The sequence below is a fragment of the Bos taurus genome, chromosome 6, assembly GCF_002263795.3.
Source record: "Bos taurus isolate L1 Dominette 01449 registration number 42190680 breed Hereford chromosome 6, ARS-UCD2.0, whole genome shotgun sequence".
NCBI classification, from domain to species: Eukaryota; Metazoa; Chordata; class Mammalia; order Artiodactyla; family Bovidae; genus Bos; species Bos taurus.
Window position 1 is genome coordinate 115,834,100 of NC_037333.1, and position 26,990 is coordinate 115,861,089.

Genomic DNA, 26,990 nt, shown 5'->3' on the forward strand with positions numbered 1-26,990 from the left:
ACTTGGTCATCAGCATGGGGAAGGCTCCTGGCCAGCTCACGGCTGGAGCTGAGTCTGCTCTAAGGGCCTGGACCAGTTACATCACACAGCTCACAAGATCTCAGCTCCCCAATCAGGGACTGAACCCAGGCGACAGCAGTGACCACGTGGCGTCCTGCCCACTGGACCAGCTAGGACCTCCCTTCCCTTGGCTTCTTACTCCTCCCAAGTCACAATCAACCTAGGTTCCGCTGACTCCAGGCAGGTTACCTGTGGACCGCTGGCTGGGTTTGTCTCTAGGCCTCAACCTCTCCACCTATACGGGGCTCCTTCCCACACTCCATCGAGCAGGCGCAAGTCTCCTATACCCTACTGGCTCTTCCACAGGGAGGAGCCCACAGCTCCTCCCCCCACCACCCCATCTCCCCCACTCCTCCTCTCAAACAAGGAGCCTCCACTCACTGCTGTCACTCTGCACTTCCCACACAGCCTCCCAGGCACTGAAGTCTCACTCCCCTCTTTAACACACCGATTCTCTGTTAAGTCTTACGACATTTTCAGATTTATTACGTTTTTCAAAATTAGATAGCTGGGCCTCCCTGGTGACTCAGTGGTAAAGTAAAGAATCCAACTGCTAATACTGAAGACACGGGTTCTATCAGGGAATTCCGACACCACGTGCCTCAGGGCAACGAAGCCCGTGAGCACAGCTCCTGAGCCTGTGCTAGGGGCCTGGGGGCCACAACTAGGGATGCCTGCGCGCCGCAGCCACAGCCTGTGTGCCTAGAGCCTGCGTGCCACAGCAAGAGAGGAGCCCCCAGTGCGCCTGGAGAGAAGCCCACGCAGCAACGAAGTCCAGCACAGCCAAAAATAAATAAAGATAAAATTACAAAAAATGAAGTTTAAAAAAAATTAGTAAATGGACCCCTTAAATACATATACATATATGTAATATATATATATTCTCTTAATAAAGTCACACACAGTAGTAAAAGAGTCTTCTAATCCAACGAGATGAAGGGCACTGACTTGCTGCGACAAGGGAGGGCAACGCGGAGGAAAGGTGAAGCCCTGCTCCCCGGGCACCCTCCGACCTCAGGCTCTGCCAGAGCAGCACACACTCACCGCAGCCCCGGCTGGCGTGTGGATGTGCACGACACACCTCACGTCCGGGCGTGCAGCATAGATGGCCGAGTGCAGTGTGAAGCCAGCCTGGTTCACACCGAGGTTGGTGCTCCCACGGTCCACTATGTCTCCTTGCAGGTTGACTTTAACCTGCAGTAAGAAAACAGACCAAGTATCGTGAGGATTTCAAGTTGTCCTAACTAGAAATGATTTAAAACAAAGTTTAAAGTGTTAATACCTAAAAGTTTTCCCGTGAGTTAATCACACAAAACAGACTTTGCCCTCTTTCTTGAATTTTATGTCTATGCCCAAGAAGCCAAGGACATTCTTACCAAACTGGATGCAGTCACTTCACTGTAGAGAAGTCCAAAAGGTACAATGAGGAAATGCTCCTGCTCCGAGCTCACTCTGGTCTGTGGGGAGAATTACCAAATTAGCTCAAAAATTCTACTGAAATCATCTGCATCTCTTCCTGTCCATAGACTTACAAGTTTTCTGTGAACATTAGGTGTGCTACACAGGAATGCACTTAATTATAGGGCCTATCACAAAGCTAAGAGGTGATCTGAAAGCTTTCTATTATTACGCTGTAGTAGCTTATTAGGTATATAAAGTGTGCCTTGATCATATTCATGATAATTAACCTTATGAAGAGAAAAACCTATAGGCTACCAAACCAGTACCATGTATAAAAAGCTGATCTCCTCAAGAGTGTAATAATGAAAACAAGAGTTTTTTTTTTTTTTTCAAGAGTTACTTTTTAAAACTCAAAAAAAAATATTTTTTTTTAAGTACTCAAAACCTAGAGGGTAGCGAACAATCATAAAAATCACGAATAAGAGGAAGTTGTTCTCTGCTTGATGAAGAGTTTCTACACATCGCACCCTCACTCCTCAGGTCTATTTCTGCCTTCCACAATATAGTTCTCTTTCAACAATTCGTTCAGTACAGATCTGTCACATATGATGGATTTGTGCGAGATGCTAGTTATGTAGTTAAGAAAGGGAAAAAAAAACGAGACCTGTCCTAAGAGAGGAAAAAAAGAGTCCTGTCCTAATGAAATGTAGTCTAATTTTTAATGATTTGGGAACAGACTCAAAAGACTTCGCAAACCTACTGGGATGGAATACGTTTACTCCTGGGCCAAGAATTCTAACTAGCGTCAGACGGATGGAATTCAGTGGTGGTTGGAAAGGCCTCACGGCATGTGGTCAACTTCCTCACCAGCACAGTGACTTCTGCAGGGGCCCAAACAGAAATACACGTGGGGTCTGTGTGGACAGTGGCAGCGACGTCCTCATATGGCCTGCCTCGCTCCTTCACTCTGCAAATAGTCCCTGGTGGGCTACAGTCCATGGGCTCGCAGACAGTCAGAATGAAGTGACTTAGCACACATGCACACCCTTTTCTTACTGATAGTTCTGTATCTAGTCTGGATACTAATTTTTTGTTAGCTACCCATGAGGCAGAAGCAGAAGATATTAAAAGAGGTGGCAAGAATACACAGAACTATACAAAAAATATCTTAATGACCCAGATAACCACGATGATGTGATCACTCACCTTGAGGCAGACATCCTGGAGTGCCAAGTCAAGTGGGCATTAGGAAACATCACTATGAACAAAGCTAGTGGAGGTGATGGAATTCCATCTGAGCTACTTCAACTCCAAAAAGCTGACGCTGTTAAAGTGCTACATTCAATATGCCAACAAATCTGGAAAACTCAGCAGTGGCCACAGGACTGGAAAAGATCAGTTTTAACCCAATCCCAAAAAAAGGCAATGCCAAAGAATGTTCAAACTACTGCACAATCGCACTCATTTCACACGCTAGCAAAGTGATGCTCAAAATTCTCCAAGCTAGGCTTCAACAGTACATGAACTGAGAACTTCCAGATGCTCAAGCTGTATTTAGAAAAGGCAGAGGAACCAGAGATCACATTGCCAACATCTTATGGATCATAAAAAAAGCAAGAAAGTTCCAGAAAAACATCTACCTCTGCTTCATTGACTATACTAAAGCCTTTGACTGTGTGGAACACAACAAACTGTGGAAAATTCTTCAAGAGATGGGAATACCAGACCACCTTACTTGCCTCCTGAGAAACCTATATGCAGGTCAAGAAGCAACAGTTAGAACTGGACATGAGACAACAGACTGGTTACAAATTGGGAAAGGAGTTCATCAAGGCTGTATACTGTCACCCTTCTTATTCAACTTATATGCAGAGTACATCATGCGAAATGCCAGGCTGGGTGAAGCACAAGCTGCAATCAAGATTGCCAGAAGAAGTATCAGTAACTTCAGATATGCAGATGACACCACCCTTATGGCAGAAAGCAAAGAGGAACCAAAGAGCCTCTTGATGAAGGTGAAAGAGGAGAGTGAAAAAGCTGGCTTAAAACTCAACATTCAAAAAACTAAGATCATAGCAACCTGTCCCATCATTTCGTGGCAAATAATTGGGGAAACAATTAAAACAGTGAAAGATTTTATTTTCTTGGGCTCCAAAAACCCTGCAGACGGGGACTGCAGCCATGAAATTAACAGACGCTTGCTCCTTGGAAGAAAAGCTATGAAAAACCTAGACAGCACCTTAAAAAGCAGAGACATTACTTTGCTAACAAAGGTCCATATAGTCAAATCTATGGTTTTTCCAGTAGTCATGTATGGATGTGAGAGTTGAACCATAAAGAAAGCTGAGCACTAAAGAATTGATGTTTTTGAACTGTGGTGTTGGAGAAGACTCTTGAGAGTCCCTTGGACTGCAAGGAGCTCCAATCAGTCAAGCCTAATGGAAATCAACCCTGAATCTTCATGCATTGGAAGGACTGATGCTGAAGCTGAAGCTCCAATACTTTGGCCAGCTGATGCGAAAACCTGTCTCATTGGAAAAGACCCTGAGGCTGGGAAAGACTGAAGGCAGACGGAGAAGGGAACAGAGGATGAGATGGTTGGATGGCATCACCGACTCCATGGACGTGAGTTGAGGAAGCTCTGGGAGATGGTGAAGGACAGGGAAGCCTGGTGTGCTGCAGTCCATGGGGTCACAAAGAGTCAGACACGACCAAGCAATTGACAACCACCAGCACCCGTGAGGCAAAATATTCTAGACTGTAACCTTTATTTTCATTCTTTTTATGGTATCTTTTAATGACAAGGAATTTGTTTAACATAGTCAAATTTATCCATCTTTTTTTTTTTTCATCTTTTCTTTTATGATAAGTGCTTTTGTGTCGTAAGACAACTTTCCTTCGGTCAGAGGTTAAAAGTCAATTTTTTCATTTATATTGATCCTAACCTGGCATGCTGAAGTCCGTGGGGTCGCAAAAAGTTGGACACAGCTAAGTGACTGAACAACAAAATGATTAAAGTACTATTTTTCACATGTAATCCTTAAATCACTGGAATTGCTTGTTAAGTCTATACTGTGTAAGGGAAAAATCCGATACAGCTTTCCCACTCTGATGTTTCAAGCCCGTTGTGCCAGCACCAATCATAGCCTGGTCTATCACTCCCTTGCCGAACTGCAATGTCAACTCTTGTGTATCTGCTTTCAACAGACACAGATCCAGTTCTGGGTTCTGTCTCACTGATTAATCTGTTTTTTCTCTTGCCTAAAGAACACTATTTTCATTATCATCATAAGTTTGACACTTGATAGGAAAAAGCACATTACCTAGTTTGTCAGGAGTGCTTGTCTATTCTAGGCCTTTTCCCTACACATAAATTTTAGAAGCATGATGTCAGGTCCCACATTAACAAAAATACTACACAGCCAGTTATAATCACTTCTTTTCTCTTTGTGTGTATGTGTGTGTACAGACACATAATTCATATAGGTATAAACAGTATACATTTTATACTTTCATAATATTCATGTTTTCACATGGTCTTTGTAATTGTTTTTCGTAATATGTAATAGTCTCTCAAATTGATGTTTAATAACTGAGCCATTTCCCACCCACTGCAGGATATTAAGACTCAAATATACTTATACTGTTTTCTTCCTTTTTTAAACTTCTGGCTGTGCAGCACAGAGGCTTCTCTTCACTGCAGTGTGCGGGCTCTCAGGGCGCAGTGTCTGGGCTTAGTTGCCCTGTAGCATGTGGGATCTGAGTTCCCCAACCAGGGATTGAACTCACACCCCCTGCATTGCAAGGAGGATTCTTCACCACTGGACCACCAGTGAATTCCCCCTGTTTTCTTCTTTGACTTCTTTCCTAACCATAATTTTCCAAGAGTGAGTTCAACAGATCTACACATTTTAATGGAAAAAGCTTAAAACATACACTTTTCTGAATTGCAAACAAAAAGGAGAAAATGCTAAACACTAAGCCCCAGAATGAAAAAAAAAAAAAAGACATTTCAAAGAAAGTTTTCTAGTCCCCAGTGGACTAGCACTGGTCTCACTTCATGTCTCCCACAGTTAATACCCCTTTTCTGTGCACAAGGAATGAGTGTTAAAGTCTTTCACTCAAAACCAAATACACCTGACTGTTTCCGCCCCCACCCTGAAGCTCCCCACCTCAGAGGGTTAACACATTGCGTGGAATGCAGGATGGAGGTGAACCCAGCACTCCACTGACACCAGGAGGCATTCAGGGACAGAAAGGCCCTGCCATCAGCTAAGTGCCAGCAAGAGAGGAAGCCCAGCTGGGCCATCCTGGTTTTTGACACCCTCCACCACCCTACCAAAAGCTTTTCTAAATCCAAAGCAATCTTAAGATAGCAATGTAATTCAGACAATCATCCCCAATCCTCTAACACCTGTTAGCACTTTTAAATCCCTTTAGCGGGTAATCTCTATTGCCCTCTTTCAGAGAAAGGGCACAATGACCTCTGAGGGCATTTGGTTGTACTGATACTGTTAATATGTCTTTTCTCTTAAATCTCTGTATGAAAATACCTAGACTTTGAAATAAAAAAAGGCATGCCATAAATAGTTAGAAAAACAAAAACCTTCTTTCTTAAAGATCCTATAGCTCACAAGCTATAAGAAGTATTTTTTGGTAACTTCAATTTCTTTTTTTACTCAGTGTTAAGTCCCAAACAGAACACTTATAGAAAAGTTAAACAACTAATGTTTTAATTCTGCCAAGTCCTAAATAATTAAAGGGGGAAAAAGGAGCAATTTAAGCAATTCAAACTTATTTAAATAGCATTCATAACAGGACTAGCAGTAAACAGTTTTTAAAGACCCAGAGGATGTAAGGTGGCATTAAGCCAAGGGTCACAGCTCCTATTAGTGCTGCAACGTTTCCATGGAACTAATTTTTAGGCAACCATTTAGCAGTACATCTCTACACAAAGCATTTTGTCAAACATGATTAGTCACAGAGGCCAGCAATTTCCACACAGGCACAAGTAAGAGAGCCAGCACTTGTGGGAGGCTAACTGGATCCACTGATCAAACACCAAAAGACGCTGTGGAGGGCCTGTTTCATAATTTTACTGAAGCAGAATTTCAGTTCAACTGCAGATTTCACTGCATCATTCCATCCGAGAGTTCACCGCGTTCCTTCCTCAGGTGCCCAGCACAGGAACTGGTCCTAGGGACACAGCCAGAGGCTCCCGTCGTGGAGCTGATATAGACACACAGACATGGACGACAAGCAAGCACAGTGTGGACGACAGTAACTGCCGTCAGGGAGGCGAAGCGGGAGTGCCAGGTGGAGGAAGCACTGCGCAAGCGTGGCAGTGTGCATACAACAGGGCCAGATTCGCGTTGTCAAAGGTTCACTTTGCAGCAATGCAAAGAACAGACACAGGGGAAGTTGCCTCAGTTTCTCTGGCACAGATCCCTATTGCAGCCCAGAGGCACAGTGCCCTGCTCACAGAGGTGGGCCTCAGGCCACCACCATAAAGGCTACTGTTTTCCGGAGTCGAGAGTGGAGCAGAGGGCTTCTCTGACGGTCCAGTGGCTGGGGGTCCACCGTGCAGTGCAGGGGAGATGGATTCAACCCGGGGCCCCAGAAGATTCCACACACCACACGCTGAGCCCCCATGCCACAATTACTGAGCCTGCGCTCCGGAGCCGCAACCTGAAACCACTGAAGTCCGCACGCCCGTGCTCGGCAGCGAGAGAAGCCACTGCAGAGAGAAGCCCGCACACTGTGACTTCAGAGCAGCCCCTATTCTCCACAACGAGAGAAAAGCCTGCATAGCAGCAAGGACACGGTGAAGTCAAAATAAATAAATAAATATTGTTTTTAAAAAAATAAAAAATGCAACTATTAAAAAAAAAGAATAGAGCTGAACTAAATACCAGTGGTTATGAGACCACAAGTAAAACACACCTACACACGTGTGTTAAGTATTATTTCCTGAGTGTGTTAAACATGCAGAAAAGGGTAATCTAAATACATCTAAATACCTGTTAATGCCGGTTATTTCAAGGGGTTAAAAGTACTCAGAAGACTATAACTTCTTTTATATCTGTGTGAGGTACATTTGCCACAATAAATATATATATTTAAAATATTCAATGAAAGAAATTATAAAAAACAGATGAGATCAAGTGGTTCAAACAAAGAGATCACCTCCACAAGAGAGACAAGAAACAAGAGAGAAAAGGGGAGGGAAAGGAGGGGATGGGAGAAAGCCAGAAACCTCACAACACACTGCTGCCTTTCAGTCACTCAGTCCTGTCCACCTCTTTGCGACCCCATGACTACAGCACGCCGGGCTTTGCTGTCCATCACCAACTCTCAGAGCTTGCTCAAACACATGTCCATTGAGTCCGGGGTGCCATCCAACCATCTCATCCTCTGTCATCCCCTTCTCCTCCCGCCTTCTACCTTTCCCAGCATCAGGGTCTTTTCCAAAGAGTCAGGTCTTCGCATCAGGTGGCCAAAGTATCAGAGATTCCGCTTCAGCATCAGTCCTTCCAATGTATATTCAGGACTGACTTCCTTTAGAATGGACTGGTTGGATCTCCTTGCAGTCCAAGGAACTCTCAAAAGTGTTCTCCAGCACCACAGTTCAAAAGCATCAGTTCTTCAGTGCTCAGTTTTCTTTATGGTCCAACTCTCACATCCATACATGACCACTGGAAAAACCATAGCTTTGACCATAGGGACCTTTGTCAGCAAAGTAATGTCTCTGCTTTTTAATATGCTGTCTAGGTTTCTCATAGCTTTTCTTCCAAGGAGCAAATGTCTTTTAATTTCATGGCTGCAGTCCCCATGTGCAGTGATTATGAAGCCCAAGAAAATAAAGTCTTTCACTGTTTCCATTGTTTCCCCATCTATATGCCATGAAGTGGTGGGACCAGATGCCATGATCTTAGTTTTCTGAATGTTGAGTTTTAAACCAGCTTTTTCACTCTTCTCTTTCATAATGCATTAGGAATCTAAAAAAAGTAGGAAGCAATGGAATTCCAAGCCAGGAAACAAAGTCTGACCTGTAGGCAGGAGTCAGGACACTGCAACAGGTGGTCAGGAACAAACATCAGGAAAGAGGTGCCATTTTCTTGGCAAGACGACATGGTCACTTGTGGGGAGCAGGGGTCAGGAGGTTTGAACAAAGGAAAAGACAGTGGAGAAATCTTAGTGAGGTTGTAAGAGAAACGTCCAACAGCTGTCAGATAGCAGTGTGGGTCTAGTTGAGCCTGAGGTTGTAAACCTACGGAGAAAGCCAGCAGGCTCTGTTTTGAGGCTCTCAGCACAACCGGATCTGGCTTCTCAGGTACAGGGAGGAAGAGCACAGTGTCAGCAAAGAGTGTTACTGAGATGATGGACCCTGAGAGCCAGGCTGGACATAACGGAGAGAACATGGCTGATGGGCTGAGAGACAGAAGGAAAACCCCAGAAAGGCAGGACTTGTCTCCTTTACTGATACATCCCCAGAGTCAGAAGCATGCCCAGTACAGAGCAATAAATAGTTACAGTAGGTGCCCAGTAAAAACTCACTGCAAGAATGAACTGAAGAAAACAAGAGGTCCTAATAATGTTGATAAATGGCTAACTGGAATAGTTGCAAGAAATAAGTATGAAAGACAGAAGGCTTTTGTCAAAGTAGGAAAGAAAATATCTTCATTCTTGGCATTTTAGTCATTACAACTTTTTGTTGTTGCCCTAAGGCACTAAGTTGTGTCCGACTCTTTGCAACCCCACGGACTGCAGCATGCCAGGCTTCCCTGTCTCTCACTATCTCCTAGAGTTCGCTCAAACTCATGTCCATTGAGTCGGTGATGCCATCCCACCATTTCATCCTCTGCTGCCCTCTTCTCCTCCCGCCTTCAATCTTTCCCAGCATCAAGGTCTTTTCCAATGAGCTGACTCTTTGCATCAGGTGGCCGAAGTGTCAGAGCTTTAGTTTCAGCCATCAGTCCTTCCTGTGAGTATTCAGGACTGATCTCCTACAGGATGGACTTGTTGGATCTCCCTGCAGTCCAAGGGACTCTCAAGAGTCTTCTCCAACACCACATAGTTCAAGAGCATCAGTTCTTTGGCATTCAGCCTTCTTTATGGTGCAACTTTAAAGAGAACTTTAGGAACTGCCTATAATTTGGTTAACACTCATTTATTAGGTTATCATCAAGAAAAGAGTTTTAAACAACTACTGTCCTCATAACTTTAATTCAAACTGGCTAAATCTCCGATTAGTATACGGTGCCGTCAGGAATCAGAAGGAAGGTATCCCAAGACTTACTCTGGCTCAGCCAGATTCCCTCTTTCTTTTAATGAAAAGAGGTTGTGCAGACACATAATATTCCACTTTTCGTTCAGTTATGACCCATTCAATACTCACTGTGATATGATTGTAGATAAGCTGAGACCATCCAAAGAGATCCGCTAGCCTATAAAACGCTGCCAGTTTACACCGCAGTAACTTCTCCCCTTTGTCATAGGCAATAGAATCAGACCCTCTAAGGTCATTCACAGGAGTCACCATACCAAGACCTGGAATATAAAAGAAAAAAAAAAAAAAAAGATTCAAAGTCTTAACGTTTCTTGTCAAATGTAACTCAAACAGTTGAGATACTAATCCTCCCACAATGGGTCAGGAGGTAAGTCTTGAAAATGTCCAAGACTATTTTATAAAGGCTATGTTCCCCAAAATTAATACAAAAGTTAGGGTAGAAATCAATAACAAAAAAGTATCAAATCTGTGAGACACAGTAAAGCAATACTTAGGAGGAAACTTACACTATTAAATATATAGATTAGAAGGGTTTTTAAAAATGATCTAGGTTTCTACCTAATAAATCTGCAAATTAAGCCCCAAAAGAAAAAAAGAGCAATAAAGATCAAGCAGATAGGAATCAAACAAAAACATAGAGAATAGCTGATTTAATCCTGAGAAGGTTAAAAAAATAACAAAAGGAAAAACAAAAGGAAATAAAATACATTTCCAGCCCAGACTCATCAACAAAACATAGCAAAGACAGAAATTACCAATAAGCAAGAGGGAATATCACTACATATCCTACAGACATTAAAAGGATAATACGAACATCTATGACAGCAAATTTTTAAACTTAGATGAAACAGACAAATTCCTTGAAAGACGAAAGTTTTTAAAGTTCACTCTGAAAGAAATAGACATACTGAACAGCCCTATTCATTAAGCTGAATTTGCAAGAAAAAACATTCCCCTAGGGAAAACTCTGGGCCTAGATGACTGTGGTGTCAATTCTATTGCTCACTTAAGGAAGAAACAATATCAATTCTGTACTAATTCTTCCAGAACACTTCCCAACTCATTCTCTGGCCCAGCATTACCTTGATATCAAAACCACACAAAAACATTATAATACAAGATATTACAAGAAGAAATAGACCAATATCCCTCATAAACACAGACCAAAAATACTTAACAAAATTTTAGCAAATAATCCAGCAACATATAAAAAGGATGTGACTTCTCAAAGTGGTGCAGTAGTAAAGAATCCACGGGACAATGCAGGAAGCACAAGAGATGTGGGTTCAGTCCCTGGGCTAGGAAGATTCCCCTGGAGTAGGAAATGGCAACCCACTCCAGTATTCTTGCCTGGTAAGTCCCATGGACAAAGGAGTCTGTCGAGCTACAGTCCATGGAGCCACAAAGAGCCAGACACAACTGAGCACAAACACACACATACACATATAAAAAGAGTAACACCTCATAACTCAGGGAGTTTATCCCAGAAAGAAAGACTGGCTCAGTATTCACAAACCAATCAATATAATCACCATATAATCAACTAAAATAGAAAAATCATGGAATCACTTTAACAGATGCAGAAAAAGTATTTTGCAAAATTCAACATTCATTCGGGGTAAAAGCTCTCAACAATTTAGGCATAGAAGGGAATAACCTTAATTTGATAAGGGACATATACAAAAAAACTACTAAAAATATCAAACAAAATGATGACAATGTTCACTCCTAAGATCAGAACAATGCAAGGATGTATGTATACTCCTGCATTCTTAATAAATACCATACTAGGGACTCTAACCAGTGAAATAAGGCAAGAAAATAAATAAATAAAAATTAAAAAAAAGAAGAAAATAAAAACACACACTGGAAAGGAAGAAAAAGAAAGTATTTGACTGCATGATCATGCTTGGTCATGACATAATTATCCCTGTTATATACTGTCTGCTAAGTCAATTCAGTCATGTCCAGCTCTTTGCGACCCTACGAACTGCAGCCTGCCAGGCTCCTCTGTCCATGGGATTCTCCAGGCAAGAATACTGGAATGGGTCACCATGCCCTCCCTCCAGGGGATCTTCCCTGTTATATACTGCTGATTTGATTTTAATTAGGAATTATGAACTGTCTCAAGCAAAAGTACAGAGAAAATAATCTGTGGAAACTGGAACCCAAAGTGAATAGCACAGGACTCTCTAAAGGGGCGGGGAGTGTGGGAGTGAGAAGAAAAGAAAACAAAAGAAAAGATCCAGATAAAAAGAGTAAGGAGAATTGAATAAGCTGCCATATTTCAGCACTTCACAAAAACAACAGAAGAGGGAGCCCTAGAGTCACGATTCCTGAACCAGAGTCCTCCAGGAAAATTAATTTAATGTAAAAATAAACAGAAAAATACCATGATCAAATACCACACAAAAATTATTAAAATAAAAAGGAACAAAATCACATTCCTACACATAATGAAAGCACACAAGAAAGAAATGTCCACAAAACAAATGAAAACTATAACCTATTATTTCATAAAAAATAAAGAAAAGCATTAATAATGAAAGTCAAAGCATTAGTTGCTCAGTCATGTCTAACTCTTTGCAACCCTTCAACTATAGCCCACCAGGCTCCTCTGTCAATGGGATTTCCCAGGCAAGAATACTGGAGTTGGGTTGCCATCCCCTTCTCCAGGGGACCTTTCCAACCCAGGGATCAAATCCAGGTCTCCTGCATTGCAAGCAGATTCTTTACCATCTGAGCCACTAGGGAAGGTATGAAAAAATTTTAATATAATTGGAAAAATTCAGAAATGAGGGATGGAATGTAAACGTAATTAGATATAAATGAAAAACACTTTTAAAAATAAATACTAAAAAGGAGCATAAAGGTGAGAAAGAAGAAAAACTTTTTAAATCATAAAGAAATGAAGAAAGTAATATAAAAAAAAAAAGACCTGAAAAAAAGTGACAGTTAAGACAAAAAAAATCCAACAAACAAAATCCAGTGGGTATACCAGGAAACAAAAGCAAGTGAACAGAACAAATATTAAAAACTAACTCAAGAAAACACTCTGAAAATAACAGATTCGGAAGAGAAGGGCACATTATTGAGAAAACTGTCTGGCAAAATTTCTGGACTCTAAAGAAAAAAAAAAGGCAACCATCAAGGAAAGAAATCAAGTAACTTATACAGAAACACTGTCTTCAAATTCCAAGAAAATGAATTATGTATTTAAGATACACAAAATAGGAAAGGAGAAATATCAATAACCTCAGATATGCAGATGACACCATCCTTATGGCAGAAAGTGAAGAGGAACTAAAAAGCCTCTTGATGAAAGTGAAAGTGGAGAGTGAAAAAATTGGCTTAAAGCTCAACATTCAGAAAACGAAGATCATGGCATCCGGTCCCATCACTTCATGGGAAATAGATGGGAAAACAGTGGAAACAGTGTCAGACTTTATTTTTGGGGGCTCCAAAATCACTGCAGATGGTGACTGCAGCCATGAAATTAAAAGACGCTTACTCCTTGGAAGGAAAGTTATGACCAACCTAGATAGCTTGGTAAAAAAGGGTTGGAAAAAAAGGGTTTTTTCCAGCAGTCATGTACGGATGAGAGAGCTGGACCATAAAGAAAATTGAGCACGGAAGAATATATGCTTTTGAGCTGTGGTTTTGGAGAAGATGCTTGCGAGTCCCTTGGACTGTGAGGAGATCAAACCAATCCATCCTACAGGAGATCAGTCCTGAATTTTCATTGGAAGAACTGATGCTGAAGCTGAAGCTCCAATACTTTGGCTACCTGATGAAAAGGATGGACTCAGTGGAAAAGACCCTGATGCTGGGGAAGATTGAAGGCAGGAGGAGAAGGGGACGACAGAGGATGAGATGGTTGGATGGCATCACCGACTCGATGGACATGAGTTTGAACAAGCTCCAGGAGATGATGATGGACAGGGAAGCCTGGCGTGCTGCAGTCCATGGGGTCGCAAAGATTTGGACACAACTGAGCAACTGAACTGAACTCTTCCTATATGAACTGTACCATGGAGTAAGCAAAAGAGCTGAGAGGAAGCTTCATTCTGTGTGCGGACTAAGCGCTGATTCCCAGTAGACTGCAGCGAGGAGGCTGCTCTGCTCCGGAAGAAACCCTGACCAAGAAGCAGGCCATCCATGAGCGGCTGAGCACCAAGCTCCCTGCAGTCATGTGCTGAGTGACAGAACGAAGCAGCGCCCTTTCTGCTCACTCACCATTTCCCAGGGAAGTTTCTCTTTACAGAGGTATTCTAACTAGTAAATACAGAAGAAGGAATGACAGAATTGAAACACCACCATCTTGGAACTTTCGTTAAATTAATGGGTCCAGGCACTGAGCACGCACGGCTGCTGCAACACAAATGGCAACGAGCAGACGTACGCACCTGCTGACGGGACGCAGTGACGCCCACCTGGTGGGCTCAGCAAAGAGCAGACTCCAAACATACCCAGGCTTGCAGACCCAGCTACCAATTCACCATAAATACAAGGACAAAAGGCACGTGTTAGCACCACGGAGATGGAATCAGCAGAATTCAAGCTGCAGTAAACTCTACAGGTCAATGAATCCCATTTTCTTTAAAGTGTGAGGAGAAAAAGAGAGATAGAGGGGCAATTTGCAGCTTTAAAAACACTTACGAGACAATAAGTAAAAAAGACAAACACTAAACCATCGAGCCAGAGAAGGCAATGGCACCCCACTCCAGTACTCTTGCCTGGAAAATCCCATGGACGGAGGAGCCTGGTGGGCTGCAGTCCATGGGGTCGCTGAGAGTCAGACATGACTGAGCGACTTCACTTTCACTTTTCACTTTCACGCATTGGAGAAGGAAGTGGCAACCCACTCCAGTGTTCTTGCCTGGAGAATCCCAGGGACGGGGGAGCCTGGTGGGCTGCCGTCTACGGGGTCGCAAGGAGTCGAACACGACTGAAGCGACTTAGCAGCAGCAGCAAACCATCAAGCTTAAGGATAACCATTTGGGTGATAAAACTATAAAGAAAAGAAAAGCAGTGACACCATTCAAGTCAAGATGGTGATTAATTCCTTTTAAGAGGGCTAACAGGGGCAGGGTGAGCCACCGATAAAACTTTAAATCTTAACCAAGGTATTGGTTATAAAGGAGTTCACCTAAAAACCATTCATTAATTATATATATTTTTGTCCTACGCTATCCACATGTGCTATATTCCACAACAAAGGTTAACATTTGCATAAAAATTTCATATTTAAGAGACAAACTATTAGATACAATTAAAATTAGAATTTTTTCTTCCTTCTTTTTTTGGTGTAGCACTATTAAAATTTCCTTTATTTCTGTCTATTAGTAGACAATATATGCTTTTCTGGTAAGCAGCCTGAGTTAACCTCTAAAAATGGTTCCCTATTCATTTGATCCAAAAAACCTCACAAAATCATTCAAATCAAGAGGCTCAAATCTTCATGTACTTTGAATAGTCATGAAACTGCCCCAGCGATTAAGGGCACGCATATCCGAAAAGCCACAAAGTATCTGAAAAATGTCCCTTTAAAGAAGCAGCATGCCATTCTGACGTCATCACAACGATGGAATTGGTAGGTGCGCACAGGCCAAAGAGTGGGGCTGGATCCAGGGTCGGTGGCCCAGAAAGAGTGCTGAGTTTTTCCCGCTCAAAACTGCAGGGAGTGATGCTGAACTTAAGGTGCTCGATGCAGAGTCTCTGGTTACTGAGCACATCCAGGTGAACAAAGCCCCCAGGACTTCCAGAGCTCATGGTCGGATCAACCCATGCACGAGTTCTCCCTGCCATACTGACATGATCCTTACTGGAAAAAAGAGTACACTGTTCCTAAACCAGAAGAGAAGGCTGCACGGAAGAAAAAGATCCCCCAGAAGAAACTGAACAAGCAAAAACTTAGGGCCTGGGAACAAATGCCACAAAAAATAAATGCAAATAAAAGAAAAAAAATATGTGAGTAAATATATTAATTGTCCTTTATAATCCAATTCATATAAATATCACTAGACTCTCTTAGAAATCCATGTGAAAACATGGAAACCTAATGACTGTCATTCGACTTCGGGATGGAAGTGTGAGTTAGTAACTCATGTGTGATTCTTAACACTCGGTGGGTATCAACGATGCAAACACTTGCGTGAAAGTCAATTAACTTCCAAGAAGAGAGAACGGACAGGAAACCAGCAGGTGGCTCGTGACCCAATGGAAACCAAACCCTTCAGTCAGTCAGAGCTCATTATCCAGCGCATCAAACGGATTCTCGCACAGTGCACGGAGGCTGAGACAGCTGACCTGCAGGGTGCCCAGGCTCCACCTGGCCTTGTGCATGCTCACAAATTCAACAGCCACAACAAAGCGCCATCTCTGCACAACTAACCATTCTGTGCTCACATGTACCCACCCAACATTTTCCTTCTGACTTTCTATTGGAATTTCTCTGTTTCTCGTTCATTTGCAAACAGCAGTGAAGAATGGTAAATAAGAAAGGCTGGCTTGGCTGAAATAAGTTCAGGCAAAATCAACATGCTTCTCCGCAAGCATTATTTCTGATGAGTTTTTTTCTTTTTAATTCACAAAGGGTCTGAGAAGCCACATATTAATAAAAAGCCATCTGCCTAAGAAATAACAGTCTCACTGGCTCCTAACAAAAGGAGCCCTCTGCAGTCTGGCTGATGCTCGGTCAGTAGAGACGCCTGCAGTGCAGAGACCCAGGCTTGGTCCCTGTGTCAGGAAGATCCCTGGAGAAGGAAATGGCAACCTACTGCAGTATTCTTGCCTGGAGAATTCCATGGACAGACAAGTCCGGTGGGCTAAACTTCACGGGGTCGCAGAAGAGTCAGACACGACTGAGCAACTAACACAGAGTTAAGATATTTTCAGGCCTATCTTTTATTATAACTGAAGTTCAATTTAAAAGAAAAACAAAACTCAATTCCATGCGTTACACTATGAGTGCTCACCTATTTGACTTAACAAAGACCTAGGAAATTCGACCTGGAAAACGCAGAGCATGTGCACAGTCAGAAAGTACTCACTCATGTTCAAGGCCGCCATCCCTCCTTGTGGAGCTGCCGGGTAGACATTGGGTACGTTTGTGGTCATGAAATCTGCAATCTGCTGCAAGGCCAACAGGCCTGTGGGATTCTTCCCCTTCTTGAACTGTTCCTGTATCATTGACTCCAATTCTTCACAGAAAGCCTAATAAAAGGCAAATTAAAACAATGAGACACCTTGAGACACACAGCAAGGCTCACTATCACACAGATCAACTTTTTTTTGTTTTGTTTTCATCCACTGCTGCAAAGGCAGATGGGTATTCTCACATATCACTGCTTGGAACAGAAATTAGTACATTCTTTTTGGAAAAGTAATTTAACAAGGTAAAAGCTAAACAATCTGAATAAACACTCTATTCCTAGGAATCATTTCTAAAGAACTAATCAGAGATGTGCTCAAAGGTTTATTCGTAAGGATGTTCATTCCAGTATTACCAATAAAAGGGAAAAGAGGTAACAGTCTACATTTTAAACAGAAGAGAACTGATTAAATACACTCAGTCGCCTTACAATGTAATTCTATGCACACATTCAACATGAAAGGCCAAAAAATTAAAGACAGCAGGCACTGAGAACATACAGATACTGGGGGGAAAAAAACTGCTTTGTCATCAAGGAACTTAAAGCTTAGTAAGGGAGATGCAAACAGAAAAAGTCCCTAGTACAAGGGACCGACCGTCTGTCTCAGCAGCATTCTGGATGAGCCGTATGTGCAATACAGGGCCGAGCTTAGCTGTGAGCAGTGAGCCTGGAAACACCCACCTGGATCCCAGCCTCTGGTCCCAGTAAGCAGTCACTAGCAATGAGCTCGTCTGCTGGCTTGGTCCTAACTCCTGATGGTCCAACAGCCACACTCCCGCCTCTCAGCCCTCTGACAGCCTCTCCCCAGTGACCACGTCACTCAGTTCACTGTGGCCTATTTCCACCCTCATGCCCGAGACCTCCTCATTCCTAGCAACTGCGCCCCTCTTTGACCTCGGAGCCAAGCACGTGCTCTCCACACACCCTCTCCTAGTGTCTAGCTCACCCTCCTTTCAACCCCATCATGGTCCTAAGACCTCATGGCAAGCCAGCATCGTCCCCTCACTCAGCTGAGGCCCTTGGTTTAACACTCTAAGCACACCCTTGCTTACAGCTCTGACTCCCTGCCATTTCATCTGGCAAAATCCCAGCCCCAGGTAAATTCAACTCTTCACCCTTTCTATTCATGAGCACTGGCCTGAGCGCACCCTTTTGAGTGCGTTCCCAGCTTCTCTACCGCCTCCCTCATCTACTCCTCTACACCACTCCCCGTGCCCACTCTGAGCAGATGACTTCCATGGTTACTCCGAGGAGAACAGAGAATCCTGAAGGCAACTTCACAGGTTCCCTCTCACAGCCCCCAACTGCTGGCATCCGCACGCACAGAGAGGGCCTTCCCACCCCTGGCTGCAGCTCCTAAAACGCAAACACCAACACTGGGTCCACACTACCCAGGGACCTCCGGACTTACCAGCCTTTTCTCTAGTGTCCTCCTCTTTCCGGACCCCACAGGGCACGTGGGTCAGCAGCGCTCTAACATTGACTGTGTTCGCAACACCCCCGGTGCCCCGCATGGTGCCTGGCACACACCCGATGTTGAAAGTTTAGTTTCTTCACTCTCTCCTCAGTGATGTTCACTTAGTTACTTATTCTCAAGCCAGGTCTAGATGTTGTCCTGATTCTTTCGTTCCCTCTCTCAGCTCTTCCTCCACGTCCATCAGCAAGTCCTACTTATCCCACCTTCGAAATACACAAAGGAGCCTACCTCTCTCCACCTCCACCACCATCGCCCTGGCCAAGCTACCAGACCTCCTGTTTGAAGACAGCTTCCTCTCTCGTCCTGTACGATGCTCTCTCTCTACCAACCCAGAATGACTCAGACTGAACAGCGCCGTTCCCACCTGCAGCCCTCCAGTGACCCTCTGCTGTGCTCTGAATGCAAACACTTCTGAGCTGAGCTTACAGGCCTCCTAGGACCGTGCCCTCCTCCCCTCCAACCACATCGCACCTCCTCCTCCCTCTCGCTCCCTGTGCCCACACCGCACCAACTGCCCTTTCACTCCCCAAACTCACTCCTATCCTAGGAATTTCATCTCTGCTGCTCCCTCAGCCTGAAATGCTGCTCCCCCTCCCTGCAGGCTGGCTCCTTCCTGTCATTCAGAGTTCAGACTCCAGACTCCCTTACTCAGAGAGGCCTGTTCTAACTGGTCACACACAATCTAATCAGCCAACTGTTCCCTGCACTGCGTTATGGTTGTTGCTTCTTGGTTATCTCCTTCAACTAGAATGTAAAGTCTGAGACTTGCTCTGGGTGCTTACACAGGTGTGACACAAATGCCACACTTCACCAAGGTGTGTACTTAAGACTTGTGTACTTTATTGTAAGCTATATTATTGAGGAATTATATATGAATAATAAAAATCAAACACAAAAGCTTTACATGCCTTGTTTATTGCTAAATGCCCAATTCCTTGCAGATAGAGATGATCAACATATAAAAAAAAACTCAGTGAGTTATCTGCCAAGTGACAGCTCAAATACTGAGGAAATAAAACAGTGGATTAAAATGATAAGACGAGTGACACACACACAAACGCAGCGTCACCGACACGAGCAAACCGTGAAAACGAGACGGAGCAGGCCCGCATGGCCCTCGCCCCCACCGTGTCCTCTGCCTGCCTCAGCCAGTGGGAAACTTTAGCCAAAGAACAAGTTTAATCAGAGACGGGAGAAATGCTGAAACCGAGGAAAACAGTCAAAGGAGACTAACTAATAACAATATAGTCATTAAGCATAGTCAAGGACCTTTAGCTGTTTCTCAAGGGCTATAGATAATACCCTGTGAGCTGTCTTATAGATACTAAAACCCCAGGTGGAGAAGTTAACTACATGATAACCAGACTGTACCCAGGACATGAGCTGCCAATTTCAAAACGTGACCACAGAGAAACGGGAACCAGTGCGCCCCAGAACTGAAGAGGAGCTGCACCTACAGCAACCAAGATGGTGCTAATCTGACCACTGACTACCAGCTGAACATGACTGTTAGAGATCACTGCTGTTTCTGCATATAACCTCCCCTCACTCTATAAAAGCTCTCATCCCCTGCTTGTGGGGGGCGGGGCAGGAGTCAGCCTTTGGACAGATGTCCACCACTCTCCCCACCAGTTGCTGGCATCTGATAAAAAGCAAACGTTCCTTTCCACCAACCTGGCCTGCTTATTGGCTTTGGAATGGCGGGCAGCCAGACCCCCCCCCCCCCCAACGCATATGTTTTGGCAACAAAAACAGCACTACTTTACCTAAAGATGCAAAAAGGAGACACTTAGTTGGGTGTGATTGTAGTTCACATGCCGACCATAATTAAAGGTAAAACCAATCAACAATCAGATACTGACTGCTAAGGTCTACTAAATGCCCAGCACGAAGCCAGGTGTTTTGGAGGAAAGGCTAATTTTTAAATGGTCCCAATATATATACAGCCTTCCTGGAAAAGCAGAGAGAGTATAAAAAGGAGAAATAAACATCTCCTATCTTTTATGATATTGAAACTTTTTCATTTGTTTTGTCTGATGACTTGAACTAAACTTAACTCTTCAACAGCCATACAAATACATACATAAGGCACTAACTCCTGTGTTCAGATAAATGGACTTTTAAAAAACACAACAGAGCAGACGAGCTGAAGAAGTGGAAGCAGACAAGGGGCCCAGGGCCAAAGAAAAGCCTTACGGGACTCTGCAGGATCATGGACACCCGCTTCTTCTGCTCCATCATGTTGAAGTCCTGGCGAAGGTCTGGCGCCATGTTCCTCTCTCGCAAGTATTCTGGATTGTTCTCATCCACTCTGTCGAAATACCGCTCTTTGTGAGGGGCTGTGGTCGGGGGTGGTGAGGTCACCACTGCAGCCTGAGTGTCACCATTCATCGCACAGTCCTTCTAGGTTCCTACAGAATCAAACAAAAGAAAGCACTGTTTTGCATGCGTGCCCAGCAGCATTTCATGACAGTGTGTCAGCCTGATAAACGGTCTCCAGCACGAGGGCACCCCAACTGACCCACCAGGCAGTCATGACAGGCGGTGCTTGCTCATGGCTTCGCACGCCCATGGCTGGCCATCATCCCCCCCCCTCCATCATCCCCCCCTCCATCATCCCCCCCCATCATCCCCCCCCTCCATCATCCCCCCCTCTCCATCATCCCCCCCTCCATCATCCCCCCCCTCCATCATCCCCCCTCCTCCATCATCCCCCCCTCCATCATCCCCCCCTCCATCATCCCCCCCTCCATCATCCCCCCCCCTCCATCATCCCCCCCCCTCCCACCAACCAGGGGCAGTTTTGTCCTTACCACTGTTCTTCAGCAGACAATAGGAGAACAACCTAACAAAGCTACCGTATCCTCTGACAAACTCTTTAGATATTAAAAATTTGACCCCAAGATAAAGTCACCACACTGTCCCAAACAAACAAGATCTTCTAATAGCAGCACAGTTAATTTCCAGAGACATTTGATTCCTGACATTTTCCCCAAAAAGTACTGGTGGCGACTCTGCAAAGGATTCTCCACACAGGTCAGAGGGAAGCTGCTTATCCATCTGTATTCACACAAATGGGAAATGGTCACCACCACCACCTTCTCAGTTCTGAGAACAGTAACACTGGGCTCTGAAAATGTCAATATGTCCTTGAGTTGGTAAGTAACCTGAAAAGATGCCCAAATGGCTCAAATTTAACAGTTTGCTAATATAGCTACTTACTTTACACTCTTTTTATCCCAATCCTTTATTTGAAATGCTGTTTGAATGCATAATTTAATATTCATCTTTTAACTACTAAATCTCTAAACAGCACCTTTACTAATCATACAGACAGTTCAATTTCTCTTCTGCTTCTATAACCCACTGGCTCAGCGGTACAGAATCTGCCTGCCAATGCAGGAGATACTGGTTCAGTCCCTGTTCCAGGAAGACCCCACATGCTGTGGAACTAAGCCCGTGCACCACCACCACCGAGCCCATGGTCTGGAGCCTACAGACTGCAACTACTGAGGCCCATGCGCCCGAGGGCCCACGCTCAGCAACACGAGAGCAGCCCCTGCGAGCCGCCACCAGAGAAGGCCCATGCAGTAGCAAAGCCCTAGCCCAGCCAAAAATAAATAAAAAAGAAGAGGCAGCAGAACCAGCATCCAGCGGTTTTCAGCATATAGCAGGTATATAAATTAAAATTTCTGTATAAATTACAAAGAAGGAAATAATCTCAGAACCCACGGGCAGAGTTTTAATGGAGAGTGAGCGAGCAACAGTTCCTCAAGCCACAGAGGCTAAGCAAACTAGGGATTTAAAAGAGGTGATTAAATCAGCAACTAAAAAAGTGAATAGTGCCCCTTTCTTACACTGTATAGAAAAAATCATTCCAAATGGAACACAGATCTAAATGTAACAGCAATACCATACGATTCTTACAAGAAAGTGAATAAATCTTTGAGACCTTGGCTTAGGCAGTCTTATATGACACCGAAATAGCAACAAAAGAAAGAAAAAAAAAAGATAAACTGGCCTTCCTAAAAATTAAATTATTTGTGCTTCAAAGGATATATAAAGTGAAAAGACAACCCATAAAATGTGGAGAAATTTACAAACCATGTATCTGAGAAAAGATTTACATCCAGAATATACAACTTACTTCAAAAACTTGAAAGTCATCAAGCAACCTCAGTAGATGCCACAATGAACAGAACTGCCCGGTTGAGCCTAAATTCCTGACCCTCAAAATCATGAAATATGAATAATAAAGCAGAGATTTTAAGCTGCAAAGTCCTGGAATGGTTTGTTGTGCTGCAACAGATACCTATAATAACGTTCGTGATACGGGGAAGGAGAATGAAAGCAGCCAGAACTGCAAGGGAAACACTGTTCTTTACTCATATTTGAGCCTCTCGCCTCCCCTGTCTGATTGTCCTCCTTACATTACAGGTCACTCAGCTAGGAGGCCAACAGGGCTAGGGTTGTAACACCGGACTCCTGGCTGCAGAGCCCATGTTTTTAACCTCTAAGCTGTACTGTAATTGATGATGACCACAGGGAGGGAAAACAATGTCCCCAAAGGACGGCACGGGGTGGAACTGAGGGCACAGATGCCTTGAACAGGGGACCCAACCTTGGGAATCTGGGGCTGGCGCCGTTAGCTTTTTAATGTGCATGTGAATTGCCTAGAATCACGTCAGGGCACAAATTCACAGCATGAGACAGAGCCAAGATCCTGCGTGTCTCGTGAGCTCCCTGGTGACACCAATGCCAACGGACCTGGACCGCAGTTTCAATGTGTGTGTTAGTCGCTGGGTCACGCCCGACTTAAGACCACAATTTCAACAGTAAGTCTTCAAAGAATAACCAGTTGAAGAAAACATCTTTTTTTAAAGAGAAAGATCAATTTTGATACTGCTTTTCTGACATCTAAAGATATGACAGCATACTTAAAGTAACACTATTTTGAGGACTTCAAAGTATAAAAACAGTGACTAAAAGACAATAAAACATAAGGGAACCAATGGCCTACAAACTTACTCTTCTCTGAACATATCCTTTAAAATGTTTGTTTCATCTATTTAACCTAGTTTGTTCTATAAGAAGGACCCAAAAAACAAAATATTATTCATGGTTGTCTGACATTTCTTCATTAGATATAAATGGAAGCTGACCATTCTGAGCCAATGATAAAAATGTTCCACTTGAATGTTTCGGGGAAAAATATACAAAAGATTACAAAGTATTAAGAGTTCTCTATTACCAAATGAGTCCCAATTTTAAATCATTTTCATAGGTAAATAAGAGAGGGGAACATTTTAGTGGCAACTACAGCTGCTTCCTGGTTGCAGAGCTGACTTAAAGAAAACAATCTTTGTAAAACCAACACGCTAAAGATAAGGCAGAGATTGCTCTGAATTTATTACAAATTGCCATGTGAATGGGATAAGATAAAAAACTGAAGGCTAAATGTACATGTGCTCCATTCCTTCAATAAGGAAGACTATAAACTTAAGTCAAAATATACATACTCTGAGCCCAAGAAACAAGAATAAACATAATTCCACTTTTAAAGTACAAAACCTGTATTTTTTTTTATCAATTATAGCTTCAAGTTTCATTGATGCAATTTTTAAGCGTGTGTTAAGACAGCAAATTTTTCTAGGAAAATCTCTACGAAGAAGTCATTACTTAACCCAAATTTTTTAAAAAGAAATGGAAAACATACAGATTAAAAAAACTTCCTGCAACATTAGAATAATTTTTAAATAGTTTAAAAAGATCAGTGTCCAACAATACATGAGTGGTTGTAATGTAATCTGTTCAACACAGTACTATGAAACTACGAATATTCTTTAGCATAATGTACCTGAGATTATATAACGTTTGAGTGAAAAACTATAATTTCCTATTCTACTGCATAAAGTTGTCAACATTATCACTGTAGTCACACACAGACAAGATGATAGAATGGCAAGTAAGCTGAATAAACTGATTCAAGAGAAGTGAGGATTAATGCTCCCCTAAGGATAATGCTCCCCTATCGCAATATTATAAAGCTGCTATAATTCAACCTGTGTAAATATTTTAAGATTTCACCAATCTTAAAATGTTGATACCCCAATCAATGAAATCTGAGAACAATACTTTCAAATAAACAAACATACACACCCAACAGAATCCAAAAGTCTGGAAGACCCATGGAGACAAGTGTGGCCTGCCCACAGGACCCTTCATACTCACCCACTTCTCTCCATCTCTACCACATCGCTCTAACCTAGACAATTAGCACTCACCTCCTGGACACACAATAGCCTCCTCATTAACTTCTCTACTGCCCGTTTCTTTGACATTGCCCCCACCAACCCATTTTTCACAGTGAGTACAGAGTTTCAAAATGTAAATCAAAGCATGTTATTCACCCCTCTACTTAAAACCTGACAAGGTCTCAGGAGGAACCTTTGCCAGATCTTGCTTCAAATAAAGTGTAAAATAAAAATCTAAAAATAACATTCAAGACAATTAGAAATTTGAACAATAACAGGAATTGGATAGCTTTAAGTAATTACTGTTAATTTTAGGTCTAATATTATGGTTATATTAGATACATACAGAAATGTTTACAGACAAAATAATGACATATGGAATTTGCCTAAACTGTGCATGGGATAGAGGGAGAGTAAGGGTTACACAAAATAAACAATACTGGCCAGGGGTTAATAACTGCTGAGACCGGACAAAGGATAAACAGAGTTCACTATACTGTTCTACGCCGTGCGAGGCTGAAATGCTCCTAGAATAAAGTGCCTCCAGATCTTACATAAGCTGCTCTCCATCTGCCTTCAGATGAGCACATTTCAGCATGCTCTTTCAGACAGATATGACTGATATTGGGATGAAAGGACATTTTAAGATTAACTTTCCTTTTCTACTAACATCCCATCTAACCACTCTGCCGAGAATGTTATTCAGGAAATAACAGAAAGTGTGCCCTGGAATATTCTTTCCTAGCAAAGGTGTTCCAGCTCCAGTATGATTCACCCGCACTAATGTGTAACTAAACCTCAGATCAGAGACCAAACACATTTCTGCGTCTCTAAAACATCTAACGAGCTAATTCTAAAGCTCTGGGGGTAGATTCAATTACTTCTTGGCATCTCCCTTCTGGCACACACATTTTGAGAACTATTCCAACCATTCACATGATTTACTTTTGAAGTCCTAAAAACAGAATACTCAAAGCAAAGGCTGAAACAAGAAGGTGGCCATGAACAAAACTCTCCAGGTAAATCGAATGCCAGAAGACCCAGAGGGTCTTTTCAGTTTCTCACTGTTCTTAAAACGAGCTCAGAAAGCATGAAGACGAGGCAAATACACCCGGGGGAGCAAACACACTCACGCAGTGTGGCCGCGGCGGCCTCTGCTGGTGCCTGAGGCCCCTCACCCCCAGCTGCAGACAGCCTTGGGAACTGTCAACAGGAAAACAAGGAAAGAGGTATCTGTCTCTGCAGTTTCCTCCTTCACGGCCACTCCCTCCTGATGCTTCATACATCTCATCAGAGCTGCTTTCCACACCACGTGCAAGGCACCAGAGACAAAAAGTTACAAAATGAGCAGATTATAGACAAGTAAATGCAACTAAATATCCTTCATGCCATGAGAAATCTACTCATGTGTCAGCAGGGCAAAAGTGTCAGGGGAGGTAGAAAAGCAGAGCAAGGATGTTACCAGTTGAATCGTATGCCCCTAAATTCATGCTGAAGCCTTAACTCCTACTCCTCAGAATGTAACCTTATCTGGACACAAGTCACTGCAAACAGAATTAGTTAAGACAATGTCATACTGGAACAGGGTGCGTCCTGGATTCAATACTGATCTCAATACCGATCTCGGGTGGCCTCGGCCAGCAGCGGCCTGAAGCCATGTTTTGGTCCCTAGCCAGAGACTGAGGTTAGACCACGGCAGTGATAGCACTGAATCCTAACTTCTAGACCACCAGGGACCAGTGGCCAGTGATGAGGCCCTGGCCCATCAGCTGTGTAGAAATGAATTTCCACATAGAGACAGAGGATAGTGAGACAAGTATAGTGTTTATTAGGAGAAAAAAGAGTGCACGTGGATAGACACACGGGTAGGTTCAAAGAGACAGTCAGGCCCTCACGAGAGCTGAGTCACTTTTACGGGGCACTTCTTCCGGGTTTCCTTTGGCCAATCATCTTGCTTTGCCTGGTTCTGAGTCCATACCTGGTTTATCTTTGGGTCCTCCCATGTGCAAGAGCATCTTTCAGTCAAGGTTGTTGCTACTGCTGCTGCTAAGTCGCTTCAGTCGTGTCCGACTCTGTGCGACCCCATAGATGACAGCCCACCAGGCTCCCCCATCCCTGGGATTCTCCAGGCAAGAATTAACACTGGAGTGGGTTGCCATTTCCTTCTCCAACTCAGTCAAGGTAGATTTTAGCAAAGAGGACTGTGGGTGGGCTGACATCGCTTACTGTAGAGGGGAGGCCCCCTCCCTTTTGACCTCCAAGGAGCCCTTCTGGGCATGTGCAGTCAGGGAGGTTCCCCTGACTTCGAAAAGGAGAGATATGTGGTCTCTCTCTCCTCTGGACAGGCCTCCGCT

At 43.4% G+C, this 26,990-nt stretch overlaps 1 protein-coding gene across 19 annotated transcripts in view; it reads right to left on the minus strand.

The window, feature by feature from the left end:
* Positions 1-26,990, minus strand: part of ADD1 (adducin 1) — a 91,141-nt gene that overhangs the window by 22,556 nt on the left and 41,595 nt on the right. For all 19 annotated transcript variants that reach the window (XM_005208232.5, XM_010806324.4, XM_005208231.4 and 16 more), the window contains 5 exons: positions 20,579-20,793; positions 16,804-16,966; positions 9,860-10,011; positions 1,437-1,517; positions 1,105-1,254 (listed from right to left, as the gene is read on the minus strand). In XM_005208232.5, coding sequence (XP_005208289.1) covers positions 1,105-1,254; positions 1,437-1,517; positions 9,860-10,011; positions 16,804-16,966; positions 20,579-20,773 — 741 coding nt within the window. In that variant the 5' untranslated portion in view covers positions 20,774-20,793. The remainder of the gene's footprint in view (positions 1-1,104; positions 1,255-1,436; positions 1,518-9,859; positions 10,012-16,803; positions 16,967-20,578; positions 20,794-26,990) is intronic.